Raw genomic sequence first — 26,836 nt, 5'->3', positions numbered from 1 at the left:
AACAGACTTTTGCAGTAGTCAAACTGGCCATATCAGCCATAACATGTAAACCACCTCCTTGTTTCTACACTCACTGTCCATTTTATCAGCTCCATTTACCATATAGAAGCACTTTGTAGTTCTACAATTATTGACTGTAGTCCATCTGTTTCTCTGCATACTTTTGTGACCTCCTTTTACTTTGTTCTTCAATGGTCAGGACCCCCACAGGACCACCACAGAGCAGGTATTATTTAGGTGGTGGATCATTCTCAGCTCTGTAGTGACACTGACATGGTGGTGGTGTGTTAGTGTGTGTTGTGCTGGTATGAGTGGATAAGACACAGAGTTTTAAACACCTCACTGTCACTGCTGGACTGGGAATAGTCCACCAACCAAAAATATCCAGCCAACAGCACCCCGTGGGCATCGTCCTGTGACCACTGATAAAGGTCTAGAAGATGACCAACTCAAACAGCAGCAATAGATGAGCGATCGTCTCTGACTTTACAAGTCTGTACAAGGTGGACCACTTAGGTAGGAGTGTCTAATAGAGTGGACAGTGAGTGGGCACGTTATTTAAAAACTTCACCAGCACAACACACACTAACACACCACCACCATGTCAGTGTCACTGCAGTGCTGAGAATGATCCACCACCCAAATAATACCTGCTCTGTAGTGGTCCTGTGGGGGTCCTGACCATTGAAGAACAAAGTAAAAGGAGGTTACAAAAGTATGTAGAGAAACAGATGAACTACAGTCAGTAATTGTAGAACTACAAAGTGCTTCTATATGGTAAGTGGAGCTGATAAAATGGACAGTGAGTGTAGAAACATATAGGTGGTTTTAATGTTATGGCTGATCAGTGTATATGTACATTTCATTTCCCTACAAATTAAAAATAAAAAGCTGTATGTATCTTTCATTCATTTTCACTATACTAGTCATGGACGCAGTGTTTGGAAGTCCTTTGTCCTTAGGATGCGACTATGTCCACTCTACCTGTTCCACCCTGTCGCTGTTTGTATGCTGGAAACTCATAATAAAAAGTCATAATAGAAAAAATAAGGGCAGTTTGTGTCAGGTAATAAACAATCGTCCAAAATAGATTTTAAAATGTATTCATTAAATGTAAATATTCTCAAAGTGGTTACACTGTTAATCCCCACCCTTCAATCACCCTTATTTTGCTGCGTAGACTTTTGAGTAGCTGCATCTGTGCTCTCTTTCTCGCGCATCTTTCCTTCCATCTGTCCATCCACCGAGGCAGAAGATGCTTTACCACTGTTGACACCTCTGCATTCATGACCAACACAGTATCTGGATACAAATTATGCTCAACCAGAAAGGACACCTCATCTAGATGCTGAGGAAAGCCTTCCAGAATGAAGCCTGTTGATCTGAAAAAAAAAAAACCCCAGATATTTTACATTTTAAATTGAATTTGTAGACATAAACTTCATGTGCTTGTATGTGTGTAATAGTGCATCTTATTACTTATATGGCTCTTGTTGCCAGAGTGGTAAAATAATAGTCTCCAAGATCTCCTGCGGCAATGGCTCTCCGTCTGACAAATATAGCTTTATGGCTTCTTCTTCATCTGTCAGTGCTGGTTTCTCCTAGAAACCACACAGTTTACACAATGATGTACACAAGGACTTCCACAAACAATACAGCCATTTATTGCTTTTTTTTTTCACAAAACGTACTATCATAAATATCATACGCACCAAATGGACAAAAGTATGTGGGCTACCTTCCTTATTATTGGGTTTAAGTGTGACATTAGGCATGAATTTATATTAAAATCCATGGTTTTAGAATGTGATGTCCAACAAGCTCATAATTAGGTCTCCACATACAGTCAAGCCAGAAAGTCTGCACACCCCGTTCACCTTCTCCACATTTTATTATGTTACAGACTCATTCTATAATAGATTGAGTTCTTTTTTTTGCCTCAAACATCTACATACAATCACCAATAATTACAAAGTGAAAACAGGGTTTAGAAAATATGCAAGTTTTCTGACAAAAATCATTTATTTAAGGGTTACATATCTGTACATAACCTTAGCCTAATACTTGGTTGATGGTCTTGGGAAAGAAGCTATGAGCTAGGCACACTAGTTTCTAGACATTTTTGCCCATTCCTCTTGGAATATCCTTGCAAGCTCCATCAGGTTAGATGGGGAGCGTTGATACACAACCATTTTCACCTCCTTCCAAAGATGTTCAACTGGATTCAGGTCTGGGCTCCGATTGGGCCACTCAAGAACATTCACAGACTTTCTCCAAAGCCACTTCTTTGTTCTCTTGGCTGTGTGCTTTGGGTCGTTGTCATGTTGGAAGGTAAACCTTCACCCCAGTCTGAGGTCCAGAGCGCTCTGGAGCAAGTTTTCTTCTAGTATCTCGATGTACTTAGCTGCATTCATCTTTCCCTCTATCAGGACTAGTCGCCCCAATCCCGCTGATGAAAAACATCCCTACATCATGATGCTGCCACCGCCATGCATCACTGTAGAGATGGCATTAGCCAGGTGATGAGCGGTGCCTGGTTACCTCCAGATGTGACACTTGGTATTCAGGCCAAAAAGTTCAATTTTGGTTTCATCAGACCAGAGAATCTTGTTTCTCATGGTTTGAGAGTCCTCTAGATGCCTTTTGGCAAACTCCAAGCGAGCTGTCATGTGCCTTTTACTAAGGAGTGGCTTCCGTCTGACCACTCCACCATAAAGGCATGACTTGTCGAGTGCTGCCTGGATGGTTAATCTTCTGATAGGATATGCTGGAGCTCTATCTGAGTGACCGTCAGGTTCCTGCTTACCTCCATGGTCAAGGCCTATGTTCCCCAATCGCTCAGTTTGGCCGGGGAGCCAGGTCTAGGAAGATTTTGGTGGTTCCAAACTTCTTCCATTTATGAATGATGGTGGACACAGTGCTCTTTGGGACCTGTAAAGCTGCAGCAATGTTTCTGTACCCTTCTCCACCCCATGGCTTGGAGTTTGCTCTGATATGCACTGTCAACTGTGGGACCTTATATAGACAGGTGTTGGCAATCCCCAATCATGTCCAATCAATTGAATTTACCACAGATGGACTCCAATTCAATTGTAGAAACATCTCGAGCAGTATCAGTGAAAACAAAATGAACCTCAGCTCACTCTTGGGTGTCGAATGTGTCATTGTGGGCTATTTTGTGTAGAACTTTGTGACAAAAAAAGAACTCTATTATAATCTATTATAGAATGATTCTGTAATGTAATAAAACGTGGATAAGGTGAAAAGGGTGTGCAGACTTTCCGGCTTGACTGTAGTTTTTGCCATACAATGTAGTTTATTTTTTAATAATTAATATCTACAAGAAAATAAATGATGAAACTGATAATCAACGTTTATAAAAGAGACAAAAACAATACAATAGCACCTACAAGCAAGTAATAAAGACAAAACCGATATCATGGCAATTCCTTAAATCCAATTTACATTATAATCCTACCTTTGTGTGGTCAGTGTTATTCTGTTCCAGCTCCATAGAAGACACTTTTGATTTCACCTCTTCCTGCAGCAACATCTGATACTCCTCTGGTGGCTCTTCAGGTGGTTCCATCTCATCAGTGTAGAGCACACGGGTCTGTGTTTTTGCTAAAATTATTTCTTGCAATCGCTCACGAAACTGAATATGGAAGAGACCCAGGTGCTGGGCCAACCAACTACCAAAAATGGTCTTTCCTGAGCCACGTACGCCTAGCTGAAATATACGCAGGGCAGGTGGCTAGAGGGATGAAGAAAAAAGAAGTAGATTTTTTTTAAACAGCTAGCAAATGCAAATTGTATTAGAGAGGATTGATATCACATGCATTACCAACAATAGGCTTAAAAAGCAGTTCTCAAAGAATTTCAAAAAAGTTAGGACGGGGCAATTTAGGGTTAGTAATGAGGTGAAAAAACTAAATAATTATGTGATTCCAAACAGGTGATGTCAACAGGTGATTGTAATCATGGTTTGGTACAAAAGCAGCATCCAGGAAAGGCTTTGATGAGCAAAGATGATCAGATGATCTCCAGTTTGTCAACAAATGTGTGAGAAAATGATTGAAATGTTTAAAAACAATGAACCTCAAAGAAAGATTGGAAGGGATTTGTGTATTTCTCCCTCTACAGTGCATAATATCATTAAATGACTCAAGGAATTGGGAGAAATATTAGTGCGTATAGGCCCAAGGACACAAGCTTAAGCTGAAAGCCTGTGATCTTTGATCCCTCAGACGGCACTGCATCAAGAACCGCCACTCAACAATAGCTGATATAACCACATGGGTGAGGGATTACTTTGGCAAACCTTTGTCAAGCACTACAATACAGAGTTACATGCACAAATGCCACTTAAAACTTTACTGTACAAAAAAGAGGCCTAATGTTAACCATGTCCAGAAGCGGAGTCAACTTCTCTGGGCTCAGAGGCATCTAGGATGGGCCGTCACACTGTGTAAATGTGTATTGTGGTCAGATGAATCAGCATTCCAGGTCTTTTTTTGGAAAAAATTAACACCGTGTGCTTCAGACCAAAGACAAAAAGGACCATCCAGACTGTTATCAGCAACAAATCCAAAAGCCAGGGTCTGTCATGGTATGGGGCTGTGTAGGTGCCCTTGGCAAAGGTCATTTACACTTCCGTGATGGCAGTATTAATGCAGAAAAGTACATTGAGATCTTAGAGCAACATTTGTTGCCTTCAAGACGTCATCTTTTCCATGGACGTCCATGCATTTTTTAACAAGACGATGCAAAACCACATGCTGCACACATTACAAAGGCATGGCTGTGGAAGAAGAGGGTACGGGTACTGGACTGGCCTGCCTGCAGTCCTGACCTGTCCCCAATAGAGAACGTGTGGAGAATTCTGAAACGAGAAATGCGACAACGACGACCCCGTACTGTTGCACATCTTAAGACGTGTTTTCAGGAAGAATGGAACAAGATAAAAGCTGAAACACTAAATCACTTGGTCTCCTCTGTGCCGAAATGTCTTTTAAGTGTGGTGAAAAGGAATAGCAACATTACAAAGTGGTAAATGCTTTACTGTCCCAACTTTTTTTGGAATGTGCTGCAAGTCTGAAATGCAGGAATGGATGTTTATTAATAAATAAAATGAAGTTGAGCAGACAAAACATGTTCCATACTGACCCAACTTTTTCTGATTTGGGGTTGTACTTTGGTTACCACCCACCTCTCAAAAACATGCCTGTAGTGTGAGTGTGTGATGTATGTGATGTCATGTACTTGCATGCTGTTCTTGGTGTATTCATGACTTGTGGCCTTTGTTCTATTTCCTAAGTGGAAGCACTTAGTTATCCTGATCACTCTAACCAGGCTACTGAAAATATCTGATAATATTTGTAGACCCTCCTACCTTCAGTAGGTGAGTAGTTGAGGTATAGATTTCTGGCTCCTGTAGAAACTTTTCTCGAGCTTCACTGCTGGAAAAGTAGTAGAGCTTCTCTCTATACCTAGCAGCAATATTATCTGTGCAAGGAACCAAAGTACCCATCTCCCTCAGCACCACTGAGCAGTACTCCCTAGTGTCCCCGAGTAATCGTTTACTGCTGCTATCCTGGAAATGTATGCATTTAAGAAAGCGTTAGATTAACACATGGTAGACTGGAATGTTTTTTACAGCTGTGCTTACCTCTGACTTGTTTTCATCATGTTCCAGCTGTACCAGTTCCTGATCCTCATCTTCTTTTTCCAGATCCATGCTGGAGACCTCCCATGCTTCATACTTAAATGGTTCTAAATCAGAAAATTAAAAACAAAGTGTAATTCATTAGTTTTAATACAACCCCAAATCAGAGAAAGTTGGGACAGCATGAAAAAATGCTGCATGCAGGGTTGTCTGAGGGATTTTAGCTCATAGGTGGACAACTTAGGCTTGCACACTGCTCTTACATACTGAAATTCCTCCAGATTGCGTAAATTTGATTATATGCACTGTAGAGGAAGATATATGCAAATCCTTTCTGATCTTTTTTTGAGGAACATTGTTATTAAACATTTCAATAATTTTCTTACTCATTTGTTGAGAAACCTGAGATCCTCTGCTCATATTTGCTGCTTATAGACTCAGTCTTGTGTGAGTTCAATCTGTGCTGTTTATTCTTTGTGCTCCACTCAGAGAAGTGTTGGCGGCATTTAGTGGCTCTAAAGGGAACTGCACAGGTTTTCCCCCTCCAACAGCTCAGCCAATATACTGTATCTTCCCCATTAATTATTAGGCACACCTGGTCCCTATCTACTCCCAATCTGTCAGCCTTCAAAAGCCTCTGGTTTTCCTCCACTCCTCACCAGATCGTCAGCAAAAACTTTTCCCTGAAACTCTAGTGTAAAAGTATTCTTTGTTTCCCTGGATTTCCTGCTCCTTCCTGTTCCTGGGCTCAAGTCGTCTCCTCTTGGATCCCCTGCTCCTCGCTACCTTCCATCTCTACTGTCTCCAGTGTTACGGATCCCCCTGCCTCCTTCCTGCCTCCTGGGTCCCTTGCTGCTCCTTCTAAGTATTTTTGATTCTTTTGAGGTAATTGTTAAACCTCTGTGTCTGTTGTGTGGTGTTCGCTTTGAGGTTCCTAAAAAACTTAACTGGCTTATCGCCAATTCTAACTTTTTTGGAATGTGTTGAAGGTCTAAAATGCAGTAATGGATATTAAAAAATAAATTAATTGAAAACCATGATATCTTCAGTTCATACTGTCTGCAATTAAATAAAAGTTAAAGGAAGAAACAATGTGTTTCTATTTGCATTTTTCATACTGTCCCAACTTTTTCTGATTTGGAATTGGAATACAAAAATGGATGCATTATCAGAGAGGGCATTCTGTCCCCCAAAATATTTTTAAATTGTTAATGACAGTGTATTGTCTTAAATTTCAAATTTATTGTCTTTAACAATGGTAATGCCTTCTCCAATACTTCAGACTATCAGATGGGCTAGATAACAAGATATCAAACTGGCTGGAAAGAGCTAGAGAGTTACACTATATTGCCAAAAGTATTCGCTCGTCTGCCTTCACACGCATATGAACTTTAGTGACGTCCCATTCTTAATCCATAGGGTTTAATATGATGTCGGTCCACGCTTTGGCTCGCAGTCTCCGCTCTAATTCATCCCAAAGGTGTTCTATCGGGTTGAGGTCAGGACTCTGTGCAGGCCAGTCAAGTTCTTTCACACCAATGTCTTCATGGACCTTGCTTTGTGCACTGGTGCGCAGTCATGTTGGAACAGGAAGGGGCCATCCCCAAACTGTTCACACAAAGTTGGGAGCGTGAAATTGTCCAAAATCTCTTGGTATACTGAAGCATTAAGAGTTCATTTCACTGGAACTAAGGGGCCGAGTCCAACTCCTGAAAAACAACCCCACACCATAATCCCCCCTCCACCAAACTTTACACTTGGCACAATGCAGTCAGACAAGGACCGTTCTCCTGGCAACCGCCAAACCCAGACTCGTCCATCGGATTGCCAGATGGAGAAGCGTGATTCGTCACTCCAGAGAACATGTCTCCACCGTATTACGCTTGGTGATGTAAGGCTGGGATGCAGCTGCTCGGCCATGGAAACCCGTTCCATGAAGCTCTCTACACGCTGTTCTTGAGCTAATCTGAAGGCCACATGAAGTTTGGAGGTCTGTAGCGATTGACTCTGCAGAAAGTTGGTGACCTCTGCACACTATGCGCCTCAGCATCCGCTGACCCGCTCTGTCGTATTACGTGACCTAACACTTTGTGGCTGAGTTGCTGTCGTTCTCAATCGCATCCACTTTGTTATAATACCACTGACAGTCGACTGTGAAATATTTAGTGGTGAGGAAATTTCACGACTGGACTTGTTGCACAGGTGGCGTCCTATCAAGGTACCACGCTGGAATTCACTGAGCTCCTGAGAGCGACCCATTCTTTCACTAATGTTTGTAGAAGCAGTCTGCATGCCTAGGTGCTTGGTTTTATACACCTGTGGCCATGGAAGTGATTGGAACACCTGAATTCAATTATTTGGATGGGTGAGTGAATACTTTTGGCAAAATAGTGTATTTATATTTCAACAGGGCATTCTGCAAAATGATTAGGATGTTTAATATGGTCAGCTTTATACTGGTCAACATACTTTCCATTTCCTTAATCATTTTCTGGAGCAGCTCCTGTAGGGTTTGGTTGGTCTCCAGTACAGCACAGTTGGAAGTGATAGAGGATTCCATGTTTTCCCAGTCCTGCATAAAATTCTTGATCTGTAATTGATACACTTCCATCTCTGGACCAGAAGGGTAGCCATGTTCCCACGTAGTGGGTAATACTACTTCTGCACACAAAAGATGTAAAGATTTTACCAGATTAAAAGTAATAATAATTTGTTCACATCTTATATACACTAATCAGCCATAACATTAAAACCACCTCATTGTTTCTACACTCACTGTCCATTTTATCAGCTCCACTTACCATATAGAAGCACTTTGTAGTTCTACAATTACTGACTGTAGTTCATCTATTTCTCTGCATACTTTTTTAGCCTGCTTTCACCCCGTTCTTCAATGGTCAGGACCCCCACAGGACCACTACAGAGCAGGTATTATTTGGGTGGTGGATCATTCTCAGCACTGCAGTGACACCGACATGGTGGTGGTGTGTTAGTGTGTGTTGTGCTGGTATGAGTGGATCAGACACAGCAGTGCTGCTGGATTTTTTAAATACCGTGTCCACTCACTGTCCACTCTATTAGACACTCCTACCTAGTTGGTCCACCTTGTAGATGTAAAGTCAGAGACGATCGCTCATCTATTGCTGCTGTTTGAGTTGGTCATCTTCTAGATCTTCATCAGTGATCACAGGACGCTGCCCACGGGGCGCTGCTGGCTGGATATTTTTGGTTGGTGGACTATTCTCAGTCCAGCAGTGATAGTGAGGTGTTTAAAAACTCCAGCAGCACTGCTGTGTCTTATCCACACACACTAGCCAACACCATGTCAGTGTCACTGCAGTGCTGAGAATGATCCACCACCTAAATAATACCTGCTCTGTAGTGGTCCTGTGGGGGTCCTGACCATTGAAGAACAGGGTGAAAGCAGGCTAAAAAAATATGTAGAGAAACAGATGGACTACAGTCAGTAATTGTAGAAATACAAAGTGCTTCTATATGGTAAGTGAAGCTGATAACATGGACAGTGTGTGTAGAAACAACGAGGAAACAAGTTTCATTTTATAACATGAATCTTAATATAAAGAGATAAGATTAAAAATGTTTATAGTACCAATAGCATGAGACTCCTCAGGCACCACTGGAACACTGTCCTGTTGCATTTCCTCTTCTGATTGTTGCCTTAATGTGTAATACAAAAATACAGCAAGTGGTCAAGTAGCAGTTTATGGTACATTCAATTACAGACCATCCGTTTGTGTTTTAATTGGAAAAATGAATTCAGAGTCTACTCTGAATTTTTCATTATCGGTAAATATAAGGCAGTATAAACCTCACTCTACACTACTTTAATCAAACTGTATAAACTATAAAAATGCTATAAGTGGGTAGCACTGTCGCCTCACAGCAAGCAGGTCCTGGGTTCGATCCCCAGGTGGGGCGGTCCGGGTCCTTTCTATGTGGAGTTTGCATGTTCTCCCCGTGTCTGTGTGGGTTTCCTCCGAGTGCTCCGGTTTCCTCCCACAGTCCAAAAACATGAAGCCAGGCTAATCGGAGACACTAAATTGTCCTTTAGGTACCTAGTCGCTAGGATGCATAAACCAGTGCATTGTAGTGCCGGTCCCAAACCCGGATAAATAGGGAGGGTCGTGTCAGGAAGGGCATCCGGCGTATAAACTGTGCCTGGTCAATAATGCGGATCACGATCCGCCGGCGACCCCTAACGGGAGCAAGCCGAGGAAATAAAGATAGAAGTGAGCATCATGTTGCTTCATGTTTAAAATTTCAAAGACAGCAGTTCATAAGAACAAGGTTCAGCAGCAGACATAGGTGACAGTAAAGCTACAGATCAGCAGAGAGCAAGAAGAACTCTCCACCGTCTACACATTCGAATGTCACTCGTCAACTGTAGGATGACATTAAACAGTCAGCCTTGATTTTTTCTCTATAATTATTTTTACCTATACATAGATATATTTCTGATTAATCATCATTCCATGCTGCACTCGCTCTGACCTACAAGTGAACTTCTCACTCGGATGAGCACTTGAGCATTATTGCTTTGAAATGTAAGACATGAAACCTTAAAGAACCAATTTGTGTATTTGTATCCAGAAAAGCACTCAGCAAGCATGATGCAGCAAACATTAAGGTTGACAAAATGACTTCTTGTCATTTTCTCTCTTATTCTCCCGACTTCTTGTCATATTCTCCCTTATTCTCCCGACTTCTTGTCATTTTCTCCCTTATTCTCCCGACTTCTTGTCATTTTCTCCCTTATTCTCCCGACTTCTTGTCATTTTCTCCCTTATTCTCCCGACTTCTTGTCATTTTCTCCCTTATTCTCCCGACTTCTTGTCATTTTCTCCCTTATTCTCCCGACTTCTTGTCATTTTCTCCCTTATTCTCCCGACTTCTTGTCATTTTCTCCCTTATTCTCCCGACTTCTTGTCATTTTCTCCCTTATTCTCCCGACTTCTTGTCATTTTCTCCCTTATTCTCCCGACTTCTTGTCATTTTCTCCCTTATTCTCCCGACTTCTTGTCATTTTCTCCCTTATTCTCCCGACTTCTTGTCATTTTCTCCCTTATTCTCCCGACTTCTTGTCATTTTCTCCCTTTTTCTTCCGATTTTTAGCTCGTCCAATCTTTACCCAGTTGATTCATGCTTTCTCTAGTGGTGCTGACCCCCGCCCCGATTTAGGAGAGCGAACTGACACATGCCCCATCCGACACGTGAGCAGTAGCCGACTGCATCTTTTCACCTGCATGAGGCGAGTTTATATGTCGAACAGCCTTGTGCACGGAGAGCCACACCCTGATCAACATTATTCCTCTCTCTGTGCAGAAGCCATCAATCAGCCAGCAGAGGTTGTAATTGCATCAGTTATGAGGAGTCCCTATCCGACTCCCTTCCAAATGTTTTTTATATAGCCGCCAAGCGCAGCCGGCTGGCAGAGCTGAGATTAGATACGATGTATTCTAAATCCCAGCTCTGGTGTGCTAGCGTATTTTACCGCTGCGCCACCTGAGCGGCTTTCTTTTAGTAAATTGTAAAAAATCTGTGAGTTTTAACACTTAAGATACATATGGACATCCATATGAGCCTATCATTAAATAACTGCTGTTAGCCCAACCATAATTAAAAAACAATAATATTTAGAATGATAATGCTCATGGAAGGCCACTGACATTGTTACTGCACCAAACTTTACATCTTTTTTAAGGTTTAAACATAGCAAATGCCAAATGGTTATATTATAAATATGACAATTTTAACAGGTTGTTTACATATGTGGTTAAACAGCGGCACCACCATCCATATGTATATATTTCACCATTAATCCATATCTACATAATATAGTGTTGGTTTTTAGTCATGTTTACTCTTACTTACTGCTTTTTATTACTTTCCACTGCCTTCTGCCTTTGCTCCTCCTTTGGTCGAGAAAGAACAGATTCATTTATCACCTCCTTGTTCTGCTCATAGATTCGTCTTAAAATGGTACTTCCTGCAGCAAACAACAACAGATGTCAGAGGTTCCAGCTTCTAAATCTTTAAACTTTCCAGCTACACCAATCAGCCATAACATTAAAACCCCCTCCTTGTTTCTACACTCACTGTCCATATCAGCTCCACTTACCATATAGAAGCACTTTGTAGCTCTACAAATACTGACTGTAGTCCATCTGTTTCTCTGTATGCTTTGTTAGTCCCCCTTCATGCAGTTTTTCAATGGTCAGGACCCCCACAGGACCAGCACCGAGTAGGTATTATTTGGGTGGGGGATCATTCTCAGCACTGCAGTGACACTGACATGGTGGTGGTGTGTTAGTATGTGTCCACTCACTGTCCACTCTATTAGACACTCCTATCTAGTTGGTCCACCTTGTAGATGTAAAGTCAGAGGTGATCGCTCATCTATTGCTGCTGTTTGAGTTGGTCATCTTCTAGACCTACATTAGTGGTCACAGGACGCTGCACACGGGGTACTGTTGGCTGGATATTTTTGGTTTGTGGACTATTCCCAGTCCAGCAGTGACAGTGAGGTGTTTAAAAACTCCAGCAGCATTGTTGTGTCTGATCCACTCATACCAGCACAACACACACTAACACACCACCACCATGTCAGTGTCACTACAGTGCTGGACTGCTCTATGTACCTGCTCTGTGGTGGTCCTGTGGGGGTCCTGACCATTGAAGAACAAGCTAAAAAAAAGTATATAGAGAAATGGATGGACTACAGTCAGTAATCGTAGAACTACAAAGTGCTTCTATATGGTAAGTGGAGCTGATAAAATGGACAGTGAGTGTAGAAACAAGGAGGTGGTTTTAATGTTATGGCTGATCAGTGTGTAAAGCACACCCTTCTACAATTCAATGGGTTTTTACAAACTTACAAACTACAACAATACAAACTATTTTTTTTTTACCCAAAAAACAAAATTGGCCCACGTTCAAAAATCTTTTCAAACATAAAGGGTAGGTTTATGGATAAAAATGGCAATATCATCCATGTAAAATCAAATCCACAACACAACAAAGTGTGCAAAACGTCAAGGTGTCAACATGTCAGGAGGAAAACATCATGCATGACCCTAAACCAGAAAGTGTTGCTCATCATCAATCTGAGACAGTGGTTGCCAATCTTCCCAGAAGTGGGCATCGCAGCTAATTCTGTCCAAGGTCAGACTGTTAAATGCTCACAGAGCTAAACCATTTGACCTACAGGTCTTTGTAGGTACATAAATCTTTTATGATCATGATATCAGAATACGTCGAATATGGTGGCACGACTTTTGTTCTGTATGTATGTTTGTATATACTGTATGTATGTATGTGTTAAAACTGTTTCTCACCCTCTGTATCACTATCTCTCATACAGAACACCGTATCTGGCATGACGTCTGGATACAGCTCCTGAATGGCTAACAACTGCTTGCTAGTAGTAGGAAAGTTGTCCAACAACCAGCCCCTTTTAAACTCTCCATCTGCATCATCTGCTTCAATCTTGCTCAACACATAAAGATTACATTGACATTAGGGTGTGGCTTTAAATAATTGCAATTGCAAATGAATAGCCCTAGCATCAAGTAATGCTCAATTAATAGTATGTTAAGTCATTATAAAAAAAGGCTATAACAAAACCAAAATGTTTAGGTGATTTTTTTCTCGAATTGCAGTCCTGCCAATTCTTATTGACTTATCACATGACCGTCACTAACCTTGGAGTATAGGAACTACTTAATGTTTTCATCCACTGCATACATAAAGTCTTTGGCACGTTCAACATGTTTAGAGAAAACACATTGGGTGGTTGATTTCCTTTTTTCACTTCCATGGTTAGTGTAATCATCGACTCAAGCTAGAAACTCAACAAAGCTGAATGGAGTCAAGTGAGCCTTGGAACAACAGGGTGCTGTTTTTAGATCAGCATGAGCAGATGCTCGGCCAGGGTCAGAGACAGACCCTGGTTTAAGCCCACACTGCTGCATTAGCCGGTGATCCCTCCTCTTCTACATCTACTTCTCTGGGCTCGGAGGCATCTAGGATGGACCATCTCACAGTGGAAACGTGTATTGTGGTCAGATGAATCAGCATTCCAGGTCTGTTTTTGGAAAAATTGAACGCCGTGTGCTCCAGACCAAAGACGAAAAGGACCATCCAGACTGTTATCAGGAACAAATCCAAAAGTCAGGGTCTGTCATGGTATGGGGTGTGTCAGTGCCCTTGGCAAAGGTCATTTACACTTCTGTGATGGCAGCATTAATGCAGAAAAGTACATTGAGATCTTAGAGAAACATGTGCTGCCTTCAAGACGTCATCTTTTCCAGGGACGTCCGTGGAAGATCTACTAGAGCCAATCATTGTCACTGTATTACATGAAACCTGATTACAATAAAGTGTCTCAGTGTTGCTTGTTTTTTTGTCCAAACTGTGACTCTGTTGTGTTTTCACATAAATGGTTACTGGTTAATTTGTCACTCTGTAGTGAGGGTGGGTCTGCCCATTTCCAACAGTTTTAAAAGTGTAAAATCACTGATAGTTAAACATTTTATACAATGAATTCTCATGCAATGTCCTCTTAATAATGTAATGCAATTGATAGTTAAACTTTGTGTGCTTTGGGGAAATTAAAGACTAAGGGCCACACCTTTCTGATCCATTTTTGCAAGACTTCTGCACACTGCTCCTCTGGTGGTTCAATGGAAATGTGCTCCACTTCTTTTATGGCCTCTTCCACAAGAGCTATTACCTCCGGGTGATCCTCAGCAATTTCTGATTCTACAGAACAGTGTATTTAGAGTCTAATTGTATTTATTCATGTAGATCATATTATATACAATAGATGGTAAAATACCTAAATTATTTGCATTCTTGAGAAATGAATGTGATCAGTGAACTATTTTCGTTCTACTTCTATTAGTTAAATAAAGATTAAAGAGAATTAACAACGTGTAGAGGTTTGTAGGTAAATTTTGCTACCACTGTTCATATTTACATCTAAGTAAATCTAAATAGCTCAAGGCGGCACGGTGTCTGGGTGGGTAGCACTGTCGCCTCACCGCAAGAAGGTCCTGGGTTCGATCACCAGGGGGGGCGGGCCGGGTCCTTTCTGTGTGGAGTTTGCATGTTCTCCCCGTGTCTGCGTGGGTTTCCTCTGGGAGCTCCGGTTTCCTCCCACAGTCCAAAAACATGCAGTCAGGTTAATTGGAGACACTGAATTGCCCTATAGGTGAATGGGTGTGTGTGTGTGTGTGTCTGCCTGCCCTGCAATGGACTGGCGCTCCGTCCAGGGTGTTACGGTGTGCCTTGCGCCCATTGATAAGCTAGGATAGGATCCAGCACCCGAGCGCGACCCTAATTGGATAAGCGGTTAAGAAAGTGGTTAAGGAACTGGACTAGTAACCAGAAAGTCACTGGTTCAAACCCCACCACTGCCAGGTCGCCACTGTTGGGCCCTTGAGCAAGGCCCTAAACCCTCAATTGCTTATACTATATACTGTAAGTCCCTTTGAATAAAAGTGTCTGTAAAATGTAAATATTTTTGAAATAATTCTTACCAGTCTCATGTTCACCATCTGTTTTCATACGTTCCTTGACCTTCTCTAGTGCTGAAACTGTTGCATCATGACGTGCTTTTTCCAACATTTCTTGTCTGATCTTGTTCACAACCAGCTCATTGATTTTCTTCATATCAATTACCACTGCGTTGTAATGCTCAGCCAGTAATGTGCTCAGCGTGCTTTTTCCTGACTGTGGTGGCCCAATAACGGACACTCTGCAGGTTGGACGTGGCATGGGTGGGAGCAAGTAGCATCTTGGGTTTATCATGAACTTTTGCAGAGCCTCTTCAGAGGACAGGACATAGAATTTATCCAGAAAGCTAGTGGAAAAGAATGCTATATGAATTATCTATTCATTGGCTGAATGCTAAAATCCATTCTTAATGTTAATTTTTTCCTTTTTTTCTTCCTGTTTCTTGTTCAATTCTGTCACATATTTAGTTGTTCATGCTCAGATTTACAGTTCCCACATGGACAAAAACATGGCACTGTTTATCTTTTCTTAACCCTGTATCCAGTAGCGCCCCCAGAAATTTTTCATAGGGCTGGCCAGATGGGGCCACTGAAAATCTTGTTGTGGCACACCAAAACCAAAAGCCTTAACTACATTACAGGTAGTCTATTACTGTAGTATACCAGGCATGTCTAGAGTCCGGCCCGCGGGCCAATCACGGATTTTATTTCTGTTTCAAATTGCATTATTTGTGGCCCGCCAGAACAGTCAAACAAAAATAATAAATCATACAAATTCAACATGCAATTCCTCTTTTTACCAGATGGTGGCTGCAGCACAGTGTAAGTATGCATTCATATGAGAAGCGGCAAACCGCGAATGAGACGTACTTATTGATATGACTAGATAAAAGCGACACAGGCTGTACAAAAAATGATTAACGGGAAAAAATTTTTACGTGACGTATAGTACTAAAACAACAACCTAACAATTTCAGTGGTAGAGAGTTGTTGGGGTTGTTGGTTGTTCGGAGTGTGATACAGCGATGGCGGTTGGCTGCCTGCATTTTTGAACTACTGTAAAAAATATACATCATTGACTGAAATGGACAGCACCTAATGCCTAGTTCACACTACACGACTTTTGCCCTGATTTTCGCTCGGCGACTGGTCGGCGATCGAAACTCGGCTCTCGATCGCCATGTATGAACTACTCAACAACTCGACCTGAACGCTCTCGTGACGTGCAAGATTTCTAGCGTGTCAGATACCTGGATCTATGTCACCCAACTGGCAATGAGTGCTATGTCGAACAGCCAATGAGAACGCAAGATACGGTGTGAGGGGAAACGCAAGGAAGGAGTCACACCGACTTGAAAGACACCCGATTACAAGAGATCCAGTTGTGTAGTGTGAACTGTACAGCGACCTGACCACTTGGAAAGTCGTGTAGTGTGAACTTGGCATAAGGAAATATATCAGAAAGAAGGCCAGTGGGGGGGCAGCAATTTTATAAGGATGGCGGTGCCCCCCCTTGACAGCGCCACTGCCTGTATCCACTCTGTCAATTTCTTTTTTATTGCTCCCCTAATGTTTTCAAACTGCTACAAAGGACTATTGAAGAAAGCCTGAAGATCAGTGCAACACTGAGGTGTTCGAAAAAGCTAGTGCGCTCTCTACATAGGCAGCATTTTACGTCATCCTGTGCGCGCTCCCGAGAAGGAGGCTGTTCGAAATCCTAGATGCCTTAAAATCCTCACGACTGAGGCATCTTAATATTTCAATGTTATTTTGGCTCAAGAACGAGTGAGCATCCGACGCTGCCTTAGTGATCAAGGCAATCCCAGCATTCATTGCGGGTCGGGTGCTCTTCTCTCACAGAAAAATAAACATGGCTGACGGGGCAGAGAAACGAATGGAGTTATTTTCAAACGTAAATAAAATATTACTGATTTTTAACTTGTATAAACTTGTACCGAGTGTTTTTATTTGCAAGTTCGGGCTTGTCAGGAAATGTAACCGTTATCGGTACATGAAGGGAGATGTTATATTGACGTTAGCGTGCTGTGCTACCTCAATCCATTGGTTTTAATGGCAAGATGCTAAACGCGAAACCCGAAACCCGATGGAAGCGCTGTCTAAGTAGAGCGTTCGAATAACCTCACTAATAAGTCATTGATTTATTGGAATCCTCTCTATTGAGGCAGCTGCCTATGTAGACAGTAAGACAGCAAGGCAGCTCCCTAGGTTTTCGAACACACCCTGAGTAATTGAACAATTGGCACGTGTTGTTGCAGCACACTCTCTACATTTGCCATTTTTGAATACATTTTAAGCTCGACTGACTTCCTGCTTTCCTTTCACCTTTTTGCCATGTTAGCTTTCTTAAGGAAAAGAAGATTTGGCGGCACAACCGCGCGTTGGTCGGTGGGTCAAGTAGGTAGCTAGCTGGCCATGGTAGCAGTTCCACCTAGTGCTCCCTCCTGTTAGAGTGCAAACCAAGGAAAGAATTGGCTCCTTGTAGTTTCTCTATTTTCGATTCTGTTCAACCCTTGCACTTGTGCCCAGAATCTCTGCCTGATATTCTCACCACCCTTATTACAGATACAAAAAGTCTCTATAAATATCAGCATCACTGCACTGACCTGACTGAAAATTCAGGTTTGCCATTGATAATTCTGCCCTCTTTAAGGGCAACTGGGCATATGAGACCCCAGCGACTCCTTCTCCATGGGTAACCTGGTCCTAAAGCTCTGCAGGAGGACAGCATCTTCAACAACTCTTCCTGCATTGAATAGAACAAAAAATATGACAGTGAACCAGAACCTGCAGTCTTTGGAATTACATAGTGACTGGTGCATATATTACTGTGTCCTCAGGCAGTTCTTCTTGCTCTTGTAGTAAGCGCACTGGTACAGCTGCTTTTCTTACAGCCATGTACTCAAGGCGAGTAACTACAGTCTACAAACACAAATCAGAGACACTTACATGAATTGGGTCAAAAGAAGTGGTTTATGAAATTAAAAGTTAACCAGTGTATAGTAAATTGATCAATGCCAAAGAGGATTAAGACATACCCCAAAAAGTTCCTCTGGGTCCTTGTTTCCATCCAATTCAAATAGATACTGTGGATCATGATCCGCCATGTAATCCTGCATAAATAATTCATAAATTCATACACACCTATGCACATATACACCGATCAGGCATGGTCCCCCTTTTGCTGCCAAAATACTTCACTAGACCCCTGAAAATGTGCTGTGGTATCTGGCACCAAGATGTCAGCAGCAGATCCTTTAACTCCTGTAAGTTGCGAGGTGGGGCCTCCATGGATCGGACTTGTTTGTCCAGCACATCCCACAGATGCTCGATTGGATTGAGATCTGGGGAATTTAGAGGTCAAGTCAACACCTCAAACTCGTTGTTGTGCTCCACAAACCATTCCTGAACCATTTCTGCTTTGTGGCAGGGCGCATTATCCTGCTGAAAGAGGCCACAGCCATCAGGGAATACCGTTTCCATGAAACAATGCTTACGTAGGTGGTACGTGTCAAAGAAACATAAACATGTATGGCAGGACCCAAGGTTTCCCAGCAGAACATTGCCCAAAATATCACACTGCCTCTGCCAGCTTGGCTTCCTGGTGCCGTGTGTTACCCGGGTAAGCGACGCACATGCACCCGGCCATCCACGTGAAGTAAAAGAAAACGTGATTCATCAGACCAGGCCACTTTCTTCCATTGCTCCGTGGTCCCGTTCCAATGCTTACATGCCCATTGTTGGCGCTTTCGTCGGTGGACAGGGGTCAGCATGGGCACCCTGACTGGTCTGCGGCTATGCAGCCCCATACGCAACAAACTGCGATGCACTGTGTATTCTGACACCTTTCTATCAGAATCAGCATTAACTTCTTCAGCAATTTGAGCTACAGTAGCTCGTCTGTTGGATCGGACCACACGGGACAGCCTTCGCTCGCCACGTGCCTTGGCTCATTATATAGATAATATATATTCTATCAGAATACACACGTTTTACAGTATTTGTGACCTTATTGTCCATGCCAAAAAAACATAATACCAACGTTGCACTGCAAAAAAATTTTTACTGCCAACTCTCGCTGCACAACAGACAACCCCTGCTGGCCGCATAGCCAAACCCACTCCTTCAGCCAGATTTATTTACTTTTTCACGTTGCTTTTACGCTACACGTCAGCACACAAACATCTTTGATCGCTCGCTTCTTGTTGACGTGCATTGTTGGACATGGTATCATTAAACCCATAGTCACATAGTCAAACATAGTATTGGAGACCAGACAGACTCGTCTGAGATTCCTCCTGGTGATAGATCATGTAGGGTGTGTTCGAAAAGCTAGTGCGCTCTCTACATAGACGGCATTTTACGTCATCCTGTGCGCGCTCCCGAGAAGGAGGCTGTTCGAAATCCTAGATGCCTTAAATTCCTCACTTCTGAGGCATCTTCATAATTCAATGTTATTTTGACTCAAGAACGAGTGAGCATCGGAAGCGTCCTTAGTGATCTAGGCAATCCCAGCATTCATTGCGGGTCGGGCGCTCATCTCTCACAGAAAGATAAACATGGCTGACGGGGCGGAGAAACGAATGGAGTTATTTTCAAACGTAAATAAAATATTACTGATTTTTAACTTGTATAAACTTGTACCGAGTGTTTTTATTTGCAAGTTCGGGCTTGTCAGGAAATGTAGCCGTTATCGGTACATGAAGGAAAATGTTATATTGACGTTAGCGTGCTGTGCTACCTCAGTTTATTGGTTTTAATGGCAAGATGCTAAACGCGAAATGCGAAACCCGATGGAATCGCTGTCTAAGTAGTGCGTTCGAATAACCTGCCTTATAAGTCATTGACTTATTAGAATCCTCTCTACTAAGGCAGCTGCCTATGTAGACAGTAAGACAGCAAGGCAGCTCCCTAGGTTTTCGAACACACCCGTAGTGTGCGACCCCCTATCAGTCAAGTAGTGTGAAAACCACGACTTAAAAGACTCCCGAATACAAGAGATCAAGTTGTGTAGTGTGAACTGTACAGCGATCTGAACACCTTGAAAGTCCTGTAGTGTGAAGCAGTCCTGTAGACTTAGCATAAGGCTTTCCCCTTTTGCCAGCCATTGGTTGATCTTGTGGTTGGCATTTTTTTTAACTGTTTTCTGCGCTTGGATTCTTGGTTTCAAATGAACTCAATCCAAATAGAGATTGATGATCTAATATTTTTTTTCTCTCTTTTCTCAGATTTTTTCCCCCAATTTTCTCCCCAATTTAGTCATATCCAGTTACCCTGACTACGTTACGCTTCACCTCTACCGATACAACCCTTCACTGCTGACTGAGGAGCTTCGCAACTGACACACACACCCTCCGACACGTGCACAGTACCGACTGCATCTTTTCACCTGCACGAGGCGAATTTATATGTGGATCAGCTTTGCGCACGGAGAGCCACACCCTGATCAGCATTATTTCCCAACTCTGCGCAGATGCCATCAATCATCCAGCAGAAGTCGTAATTGCACCAGTTATGAGGAACCCTGGTCCGGCTCATCCCACCCTGAACAACAGCCAATTGTTGTTCATGTAGCCGCCCAGCCCAGCCGGACGGCAGAGCTGACATTTGATACGACGTATTTAAAATCCCAGCTCTGGTGTGCTAGTGTATTTAACCGCTACGCCACCTGAGCGGCTATGATCTAATAATTTGACAAGCATCAGGTTTCCTTACCTCTAACGGCTTTAGCAATGTGTCTTTATATGAGAGAATTCTGCGATCAGCCTCCTCTGGGTAATTTTCTTTCACTCTTACTAGCTGACTCATCATTTCCATCTGTATTGCCTACACACACACACACACACACACACACACAGGTGACACACACAAACAATGGCAGAATTCATGGTTCCATCATTTCTGACAAATCGCCCAGGTCATCCCAGTTCTTACCAGGTCGCCCCAGACTTCCAGTTCTTACTGTAGAATGCAGTGTCAGCCAAGTGTAACAGGACTCATGTCTTCCAAAAACTCTACCTTTGACTCAGCAGTCCATAGGATATAACCCCAAAAATCTTGGGGTCGTCTACATGTTTTTTTTAAATGCAAGACAAGACCTTGCAACTCTTCCATGGATGCCACATTTGCCCACTATCTTTATACTGTGGAATTTGGTGCATTGACCTTAAGTGAGGTTCTATTCAAGTGATGTATAGATACAACAGGTGTAGTAAAATTGAACTGAATTATCTACCAGTTCACCTGCTTGTTGAGGAATGCTTAAATCTTCTACAAACGTTTCACTCTTATTGTGCTTTTGTCACAGCTTTTTTGGAGTGTGTTGCAGGTGTCAAATTCTAAATGTGTTTATATTTAAAACACAGATAATTAACTACTTTGACATATTACATCAAGTACAGTAGGATGTTGTTTTTCGGTGTAGACTGAGACACGCTCTTTGTGCAGAATTAGAGATGTACCAAATTTACAGCCTGTGTAAAATTATTCCAAGTCTTAAATCCGCTTACCTCCTCCTCTCTCTCCTCCACCTGCTCCTCGTCCTCATCGTTCTCGACTTTCTCCTGGACACTGCTCTTTGTCTTGTTTGTCTCTTGTTCTACAGAGTCCCACTCTTCTCTGAGAAATATGCGGCCTGTCTCTGGGTGCTGCTTCTGGCCTGCCAGACGATGAATCAGGTCCTGGTCTGCACACTGCACCCAAAGGCATCAAGTATTACTTCAAATTTTATTGTACCCCAAGTATTACTCTAAGTGTGTTGGGTTGAGTACGGGTAAAGCAAAAACTTTGGTTATGAACATAATCATTTCAGACAATGCTGTGATGAATTCAATTATGAATATTTATTGAAATAACACTGCAAAAGTATAAATAAAAAGAAAACATGGGTACCTTAATATTAATGATAATGTCTGGTGGCAGTTTTAGATTTTTTAGCAGCTCTATTTGCTCCTGTATCGTTAGATACTCCTCAGACGTGGATGGCATACATGACAGAATATAACCTGTGCAATTTTAACAAACACAATTAAGCATAAAAAGGTATAGTTGGAAAAACAAATGTAAAAACTTTGTCTAGATTACTGTATTCATTTCAAATGAAAGATGATCTGATCATAACGTATTATATATATATACTGTACATGCAAATGTATCGGTGAGATCTGTAATGCCAGACAAATCACCCTATTTCTTCTTTTTTATGTTTCCTAAAGGCCATTTTCGTAAATTTGTGTGTTTTTAGTAACCTAAACCCATTTTTCTAATTTTGTCAACTTTGAGAGGAGGTACTCTACCTCTTCTTCTGCCTACTGATTCACATTAGCAAGTGAGTCATTTTTAATTAAATGAGTAATATGACTTTTACTGATTTGTGTCAAGCCACAATATCACCCACAATTTTGGTGATAGGGTCACAATGAAAATCAATATAAAAAATATTACTATAAAATATACAGTATATAGACTATAGAATATGTAGACTAATATATGTGGACCCTAAACCCCAAGTTTTTTTTTTTTTACATGCACCTGTATAACAAATTATTACCATAGTTTTCCACCTCTGGCGATTTTAGCTTCTCAGTGATTAAAGCGAAGACCATTTCCTCTGGAATGCTCTTTCCTTCAGTCAGGATAGCTAAAAGCTGAAACCCAGACATCACAGTAGACATGCTATGAAATGTCTATAGAATTTAACATTTTTGGGAACATGAATTTAATTATATAAACAAGTAAATAAAGCAAACCTCTTTGCCCTGCTCTGTACCATCACGTATATGGCTGTTGAGCAATTCAGTGTCTAAAAAGAGGGAGCATATAAACATGTTTACAGCACTGGAATCAAGTAATAGTTAAAATAAAATTTAAAAAAACACACAACAAATCTTTACCATCTATGAGGACACATCTCCAAATTTGGGCTAGTTTTCTGGCAAGGGTAGACTTGCCAATACCCTATAAAACAATGTAATATATAACAACTTCCTATACAGTGCATCTGTTTTCAACTTGGATCATTTAATTAAAAAAACTTACTGGTTTTCCAATGACAATAAAACATGTAGCCTTGGCAAGCAGAAATTCCTTCTCAGCTTCACTCTCTATTAAATCGTCAGCAAGAGGGGTGGAAGGTTCATCGTTACCATGGGATGTCATCGTAGTAAAAAGCTTCAAAACAAAAAGTAAACTGTAAAATACAGTCGCTGTTGACCACATTTTAGCATATTTACGAAGACGCTCTGTGTTTTCAGAAAACACAATTACAAAAAACTCACTATGGCATTAATTCAATCTCAACATCTGTGTAATACTGTAATTAAAATATGCAATAAATTTATCATGATCCTTGGTTTTGTACATGTTTTTTTTTTCCTTTTTGTTTCTTTTTTATTTTGTTTGTTTGTGTATTAAGATTATAACGTCATGTTTTACACTTTTGTTACATTCATGACAGGAACGGTAGTTACTCACTTGCATGTCTTTGGGAGAAAACCAGAGCACCTGGAGTAAACTCACACAGACAGAACATGCAAACTCTTCACAGAAAGGACCCGGACCGCCCTACCTGGGGATCGAACCCAGGACCTCCTTGCTGTGAGGTGACAGTGCTACCCACTTAGCCACCGTGCTGCTCACTTTTGTCAAAGCACCTCTAGCTCAGATAAATAGTATGAATGAAAAACCTCTCAGGAATTGTAGTGAAAGAAGAAGAGCATAAAATACCTCATTATGCTGATTATATGCTGATGATGTGCTGTGCTGTGATGGGCAGTTGTAGCCTAGTGGATAAGGTACTGGACTAGTAATCGAAAGGTCGCTGGTTCAAGCCCAACCACTGCCAGGTTGTCACTGTTGGGCTCTTGAGCAAGGCCCTTAACCCTTAATTACTTAGACAATATACTGTCAGAGTACTGTAAGTCACTTTGGATAAAAGCATCTGCTAAATGCTGAAAATGTAAATGTAAAAATTTTAATGATGTCCAGATACATACTGCACGTCCAAACCAAGATAATAAATCCCTGCACTCTTGGTTCAGTGGGTAGCACTGTCACCTCACAGCAAGGAGGTCCTGGGTTCGATCCCCAGGTGGGGCGGTGGGTCCTTTCTGTGTGGAGTTTGCATGTTCTCCACGTGTCTGTGTAGGAGCTCCTACAGACTAAAGACATGCAAGTGAGGCGAATGGGAGATACAAAATTGTCCATGACTGTGTTTGACATTAAAATTGTGAACTGATGAATCTTGTGTAACAAGTAACTACCGTTTGTGTCATGAATGTAACCAAAGTGTGTAAAACATGACATTAAAATCCTAATAAATAAATACAAATGTAATGCCTTACCCAATATAGTTGTCTTTCTGGATACAAGAAATTCCAGCAATGCCATTAAATATTAAATCAAGTAAATAGACAACTGGCGTTCACTCCCAGTTTAATTTGTGGGCAACAAATGGGCAGCAAATGAAATCAAGCTGACCAGACAAAACATGAAATGGTTTGGTTAATATTGTCTGCAATTAAGCAAAAGTAAAAAAGACTGAATTTTTTATTTGCATTTTCCAAACTCTGCCAACTATTGTACAGTTCTGACATTAATTCAGCATTTATTTATTTTTAATACAAATCATTGTGAATTGTTAATAATAATTGGTCAAGCGATGTGATAACAATATAATAAAGCAATAAGCCACGAGAGGCCGTGCGTCAACATAAAATACAATAAATACAACAACGTTTAATTCATAAATGTATTTATTGTGTATAAACTTACAATAAAGCATTCTTCCGCGACGCCAGGTAGTTCATATTAACAGTGTTGCTAGGCAACATGAGGGCGAAAATAACATTAACTTTTTCTTTTCAGTGGCGTATTAATATGGAATGATGTGAGGCGGTCATAGGTGTGCGTTTATCGGGGATTTTACAACGGCTTCGAACGCGGCTCAGCCAATCAGATTTTAGGACCGGAACTATCCGTTTTATAATAGACATTTTACATTTCATTTAGACCAGGGGTCTCAAACTCGCGGCCCGCGGGCCAATTGCGGCCCGCAGGCCGATATTTTGTGGCCCCCGACTTAACGTCAAAGTTCATTGTTAGTGCGGCCCGCGCGGTTTTCTCACACGCACCTATTTTGCCGAGTCGTTGCGCAACTCATTATTTTTTCACTTAGCAACGTATTAGCAACGTCACTTGGCTGAAACGTGATTCAGAGCGACACCAAGTGGAAGGAAAATATATCCTGTCAGCCAGTGCAAGATACAGAAGACAGAAAGGTGCGATCGCAAAAGAAAACAAATTTACCAAGAACAATTTAATCAAAAAGAGCAAGAATTTAAAATATATAAAACAGACAATGCACTTGATATTAAGAATTAAGAGAGGTGAAGTAACATGGACACCAGAGTTAGCTCAGTGGCGGAGAGATTTGGTAGAGCAGATGTAAACAGAAAGAATAAAATCTAGATCACTTTATTTATGAATGTGAAATGTATAAACACCTGAGAGATAAATGTAATAATGATAAGAAAAACTTATAACTTCATAGCTCAAAAAAGCTATGAACAATGATAAAATTTTCTAATTCCTCTCAGAATATATAGAAAGGGCTTTCTGAATAATATCCCAAACACTCAGGTATTGGAAAGAGTACTAAAATATTGTACTCAGGTAAAAGTACTACTACTTCAAATCATTTTTTACTGAAATACGAGTAAAATTACTAGTCTAAAAACCTACTCAAGTAAAAAAGTAACTCATTTAAAACATACTCAGAGTAAACGTTACTTCGTTACTTGTGTTAGTAAAAAAAAAATTCTTAACAGCAGGGGGGGTCTCTCCTGTGTAATGCAAACAGGACAAGTGGATATATCTCACAATAGCTGTTTTTAATTGAAATATAATAGAAAAAACATGTTGATAGAACATTTAAAGCATTTAGGAATGTAATGTGTCATTTTAGTACAGACCATCCCATAAAACATTTTCAAACTGTATAAGCACTGAAGTTGGCATTAATTGTGGATTCTATAGACCAGCCTTCTTATCATCACTAACAAATACCAAACAACATCATACTGCAGATCTCATAACTCAAAACAAGTCACGGTTACAGGTGTTGTGACTTTCACTAAATGAAAACCTTCAAGATGTAAGACAATTCTGGGAATAATGGATCTTTGAAGGTTTCTGGCAGCAAAGAGTAGGTAAAAGAAGCCTATGTTCTGAAGAATTGTTCATGTTCTGAACTGTTATTAATAAAGATTGAGAAGTTCTGATCAGTTGTACTTTTGTTTGGAATACCTGAAACCCTTTTTTTGTGGAATACTTGATGCGGCCCAGCCGCTCCTAGACTCTACCTCCAGCGGCCCCCAGGTAAATTGAGTTTGAGACCCCTGATTTAGACCCTTTAGTATACATTGTAGTAATTGCATTTCAATTTGGCACTAATTCCTCTTCATAATGTCTTTTGTCATGTATTAATTGACAGTGTTGCTTGTTAAGTGTAGTAATTTTATTAATTTTGTCTAAAAATAATTCACTTAACTGTATTTATTCTTACCCAAAAGTAGAATTGTCGAAGTTAGCACTTCTCTTAGCTTCTCACTCAGCCTGC

General features: G+C 41.2%; 1 protein-coding gene across 1 annotated transcript in view; it reads right to left on the bottom strand.

Moving 5' to 3' along the window:
* The window catches only part of ak9 (adenylate kinase 9), a 44,703-nt gene extending 17,867 nt beyond the window's left edge, over window positions 1–26,836 (bottom strand). The window contains exons 1-22 of the mRNA XM_063016439.1: window positions 26,783–26,836; window positions 23,257–23,388; window positions 23,112–23,175; window positions 22,968–23,020; window positions 22,769–22,865; window positions 22,111–22,223; window positions 21,729–21,911; window positions 20,935–21,045; window positions 18,258–18,332; window positions 18,049–18,141; window positions 17,826–17,965; window positions 15,226–15,548; window positions 14,316–14,446; window positions 13,021–13,171; window positions 11,558–11,672; window positions 9,276–9,343; window positions 8,135–8,326; window positions 5,669–5,772; window positions 5,393–5,593; window positions 3,479–3,754; window positions 1,480–1,601; window positions 1,163–1,382 (exon numbers count right to left, since the gene is read on the bottom strand). Of these exons, the coding sequence (XP_062872509.1) occupies window positions 1,163–1,382; window positions 1,480–1,601; window positions 3,479–3,754; window positions 5,393–5,593; window positions 5,669–5,772; window positions 8,135–8,326; window positions 9,276–9,343; window positions 11,558–11,672; window positions 13,021–13,171; window positions 14,316–14,446; window positions 15,226–15,548; window positions 17,826–17,965; window positions 18,049–18,141; window positions 18,258–18,332; window positions 20,935–21,045; window positions 21,729–21,911; window positions 22,111–22,223; window positions 22,769–22,865; window positions 22,968–23,020; window positions 23,112–23,175; window positions 23,257–23,376 (2,952 nt within the window). The 5' untranslated portion in view covers window positions 23,377–23,388; window positions 26,783–26,836. The remainder of the gene's footprint in view (window positions 1–1,162; window positions 1,383–1,479; window positions 1,602–3,478; window positions 3,755–5,392; window positions 5,594–5,668; window positions 5,773–8,134; window positions 8,327–9,275; window positions 9,344–11,557; window positions 11,673–13,020; window positions 13,172–14,315; window positions 14,447–15,225; window positions 15,549–17,825; window positions 17,966–18,048; window positions 18,142–18,257; window positions 18,333–20,934; window positions 21,046–21,728; window positions 21,912–22,110; window positions 22,224–22,768; window positions 22,866–22,967; window positions 23,021–23,111; window positions 23,176–23,256; window positions 23,389–26,782) is intronic.

Source organism: Trichomycterus rosablanca, chromosome 20 (assembly GCF_030014385.1).
Source record: "Trichomycterus rosablanca isolate fTriRos1 chromosome 20, fTriRos1.hap1, whole genome shotgun sequence".
NCBI classification, from domain to species: Eukaryota; Metazoa; Chordata; class Actinopteri; order Siluriformes; family Trichomycteridae; genus Trichomycterus; species Trichomycterus rosablanca.
This window is presented reverse-complemented; position numbering and strand designations above follow the sequence as displayed.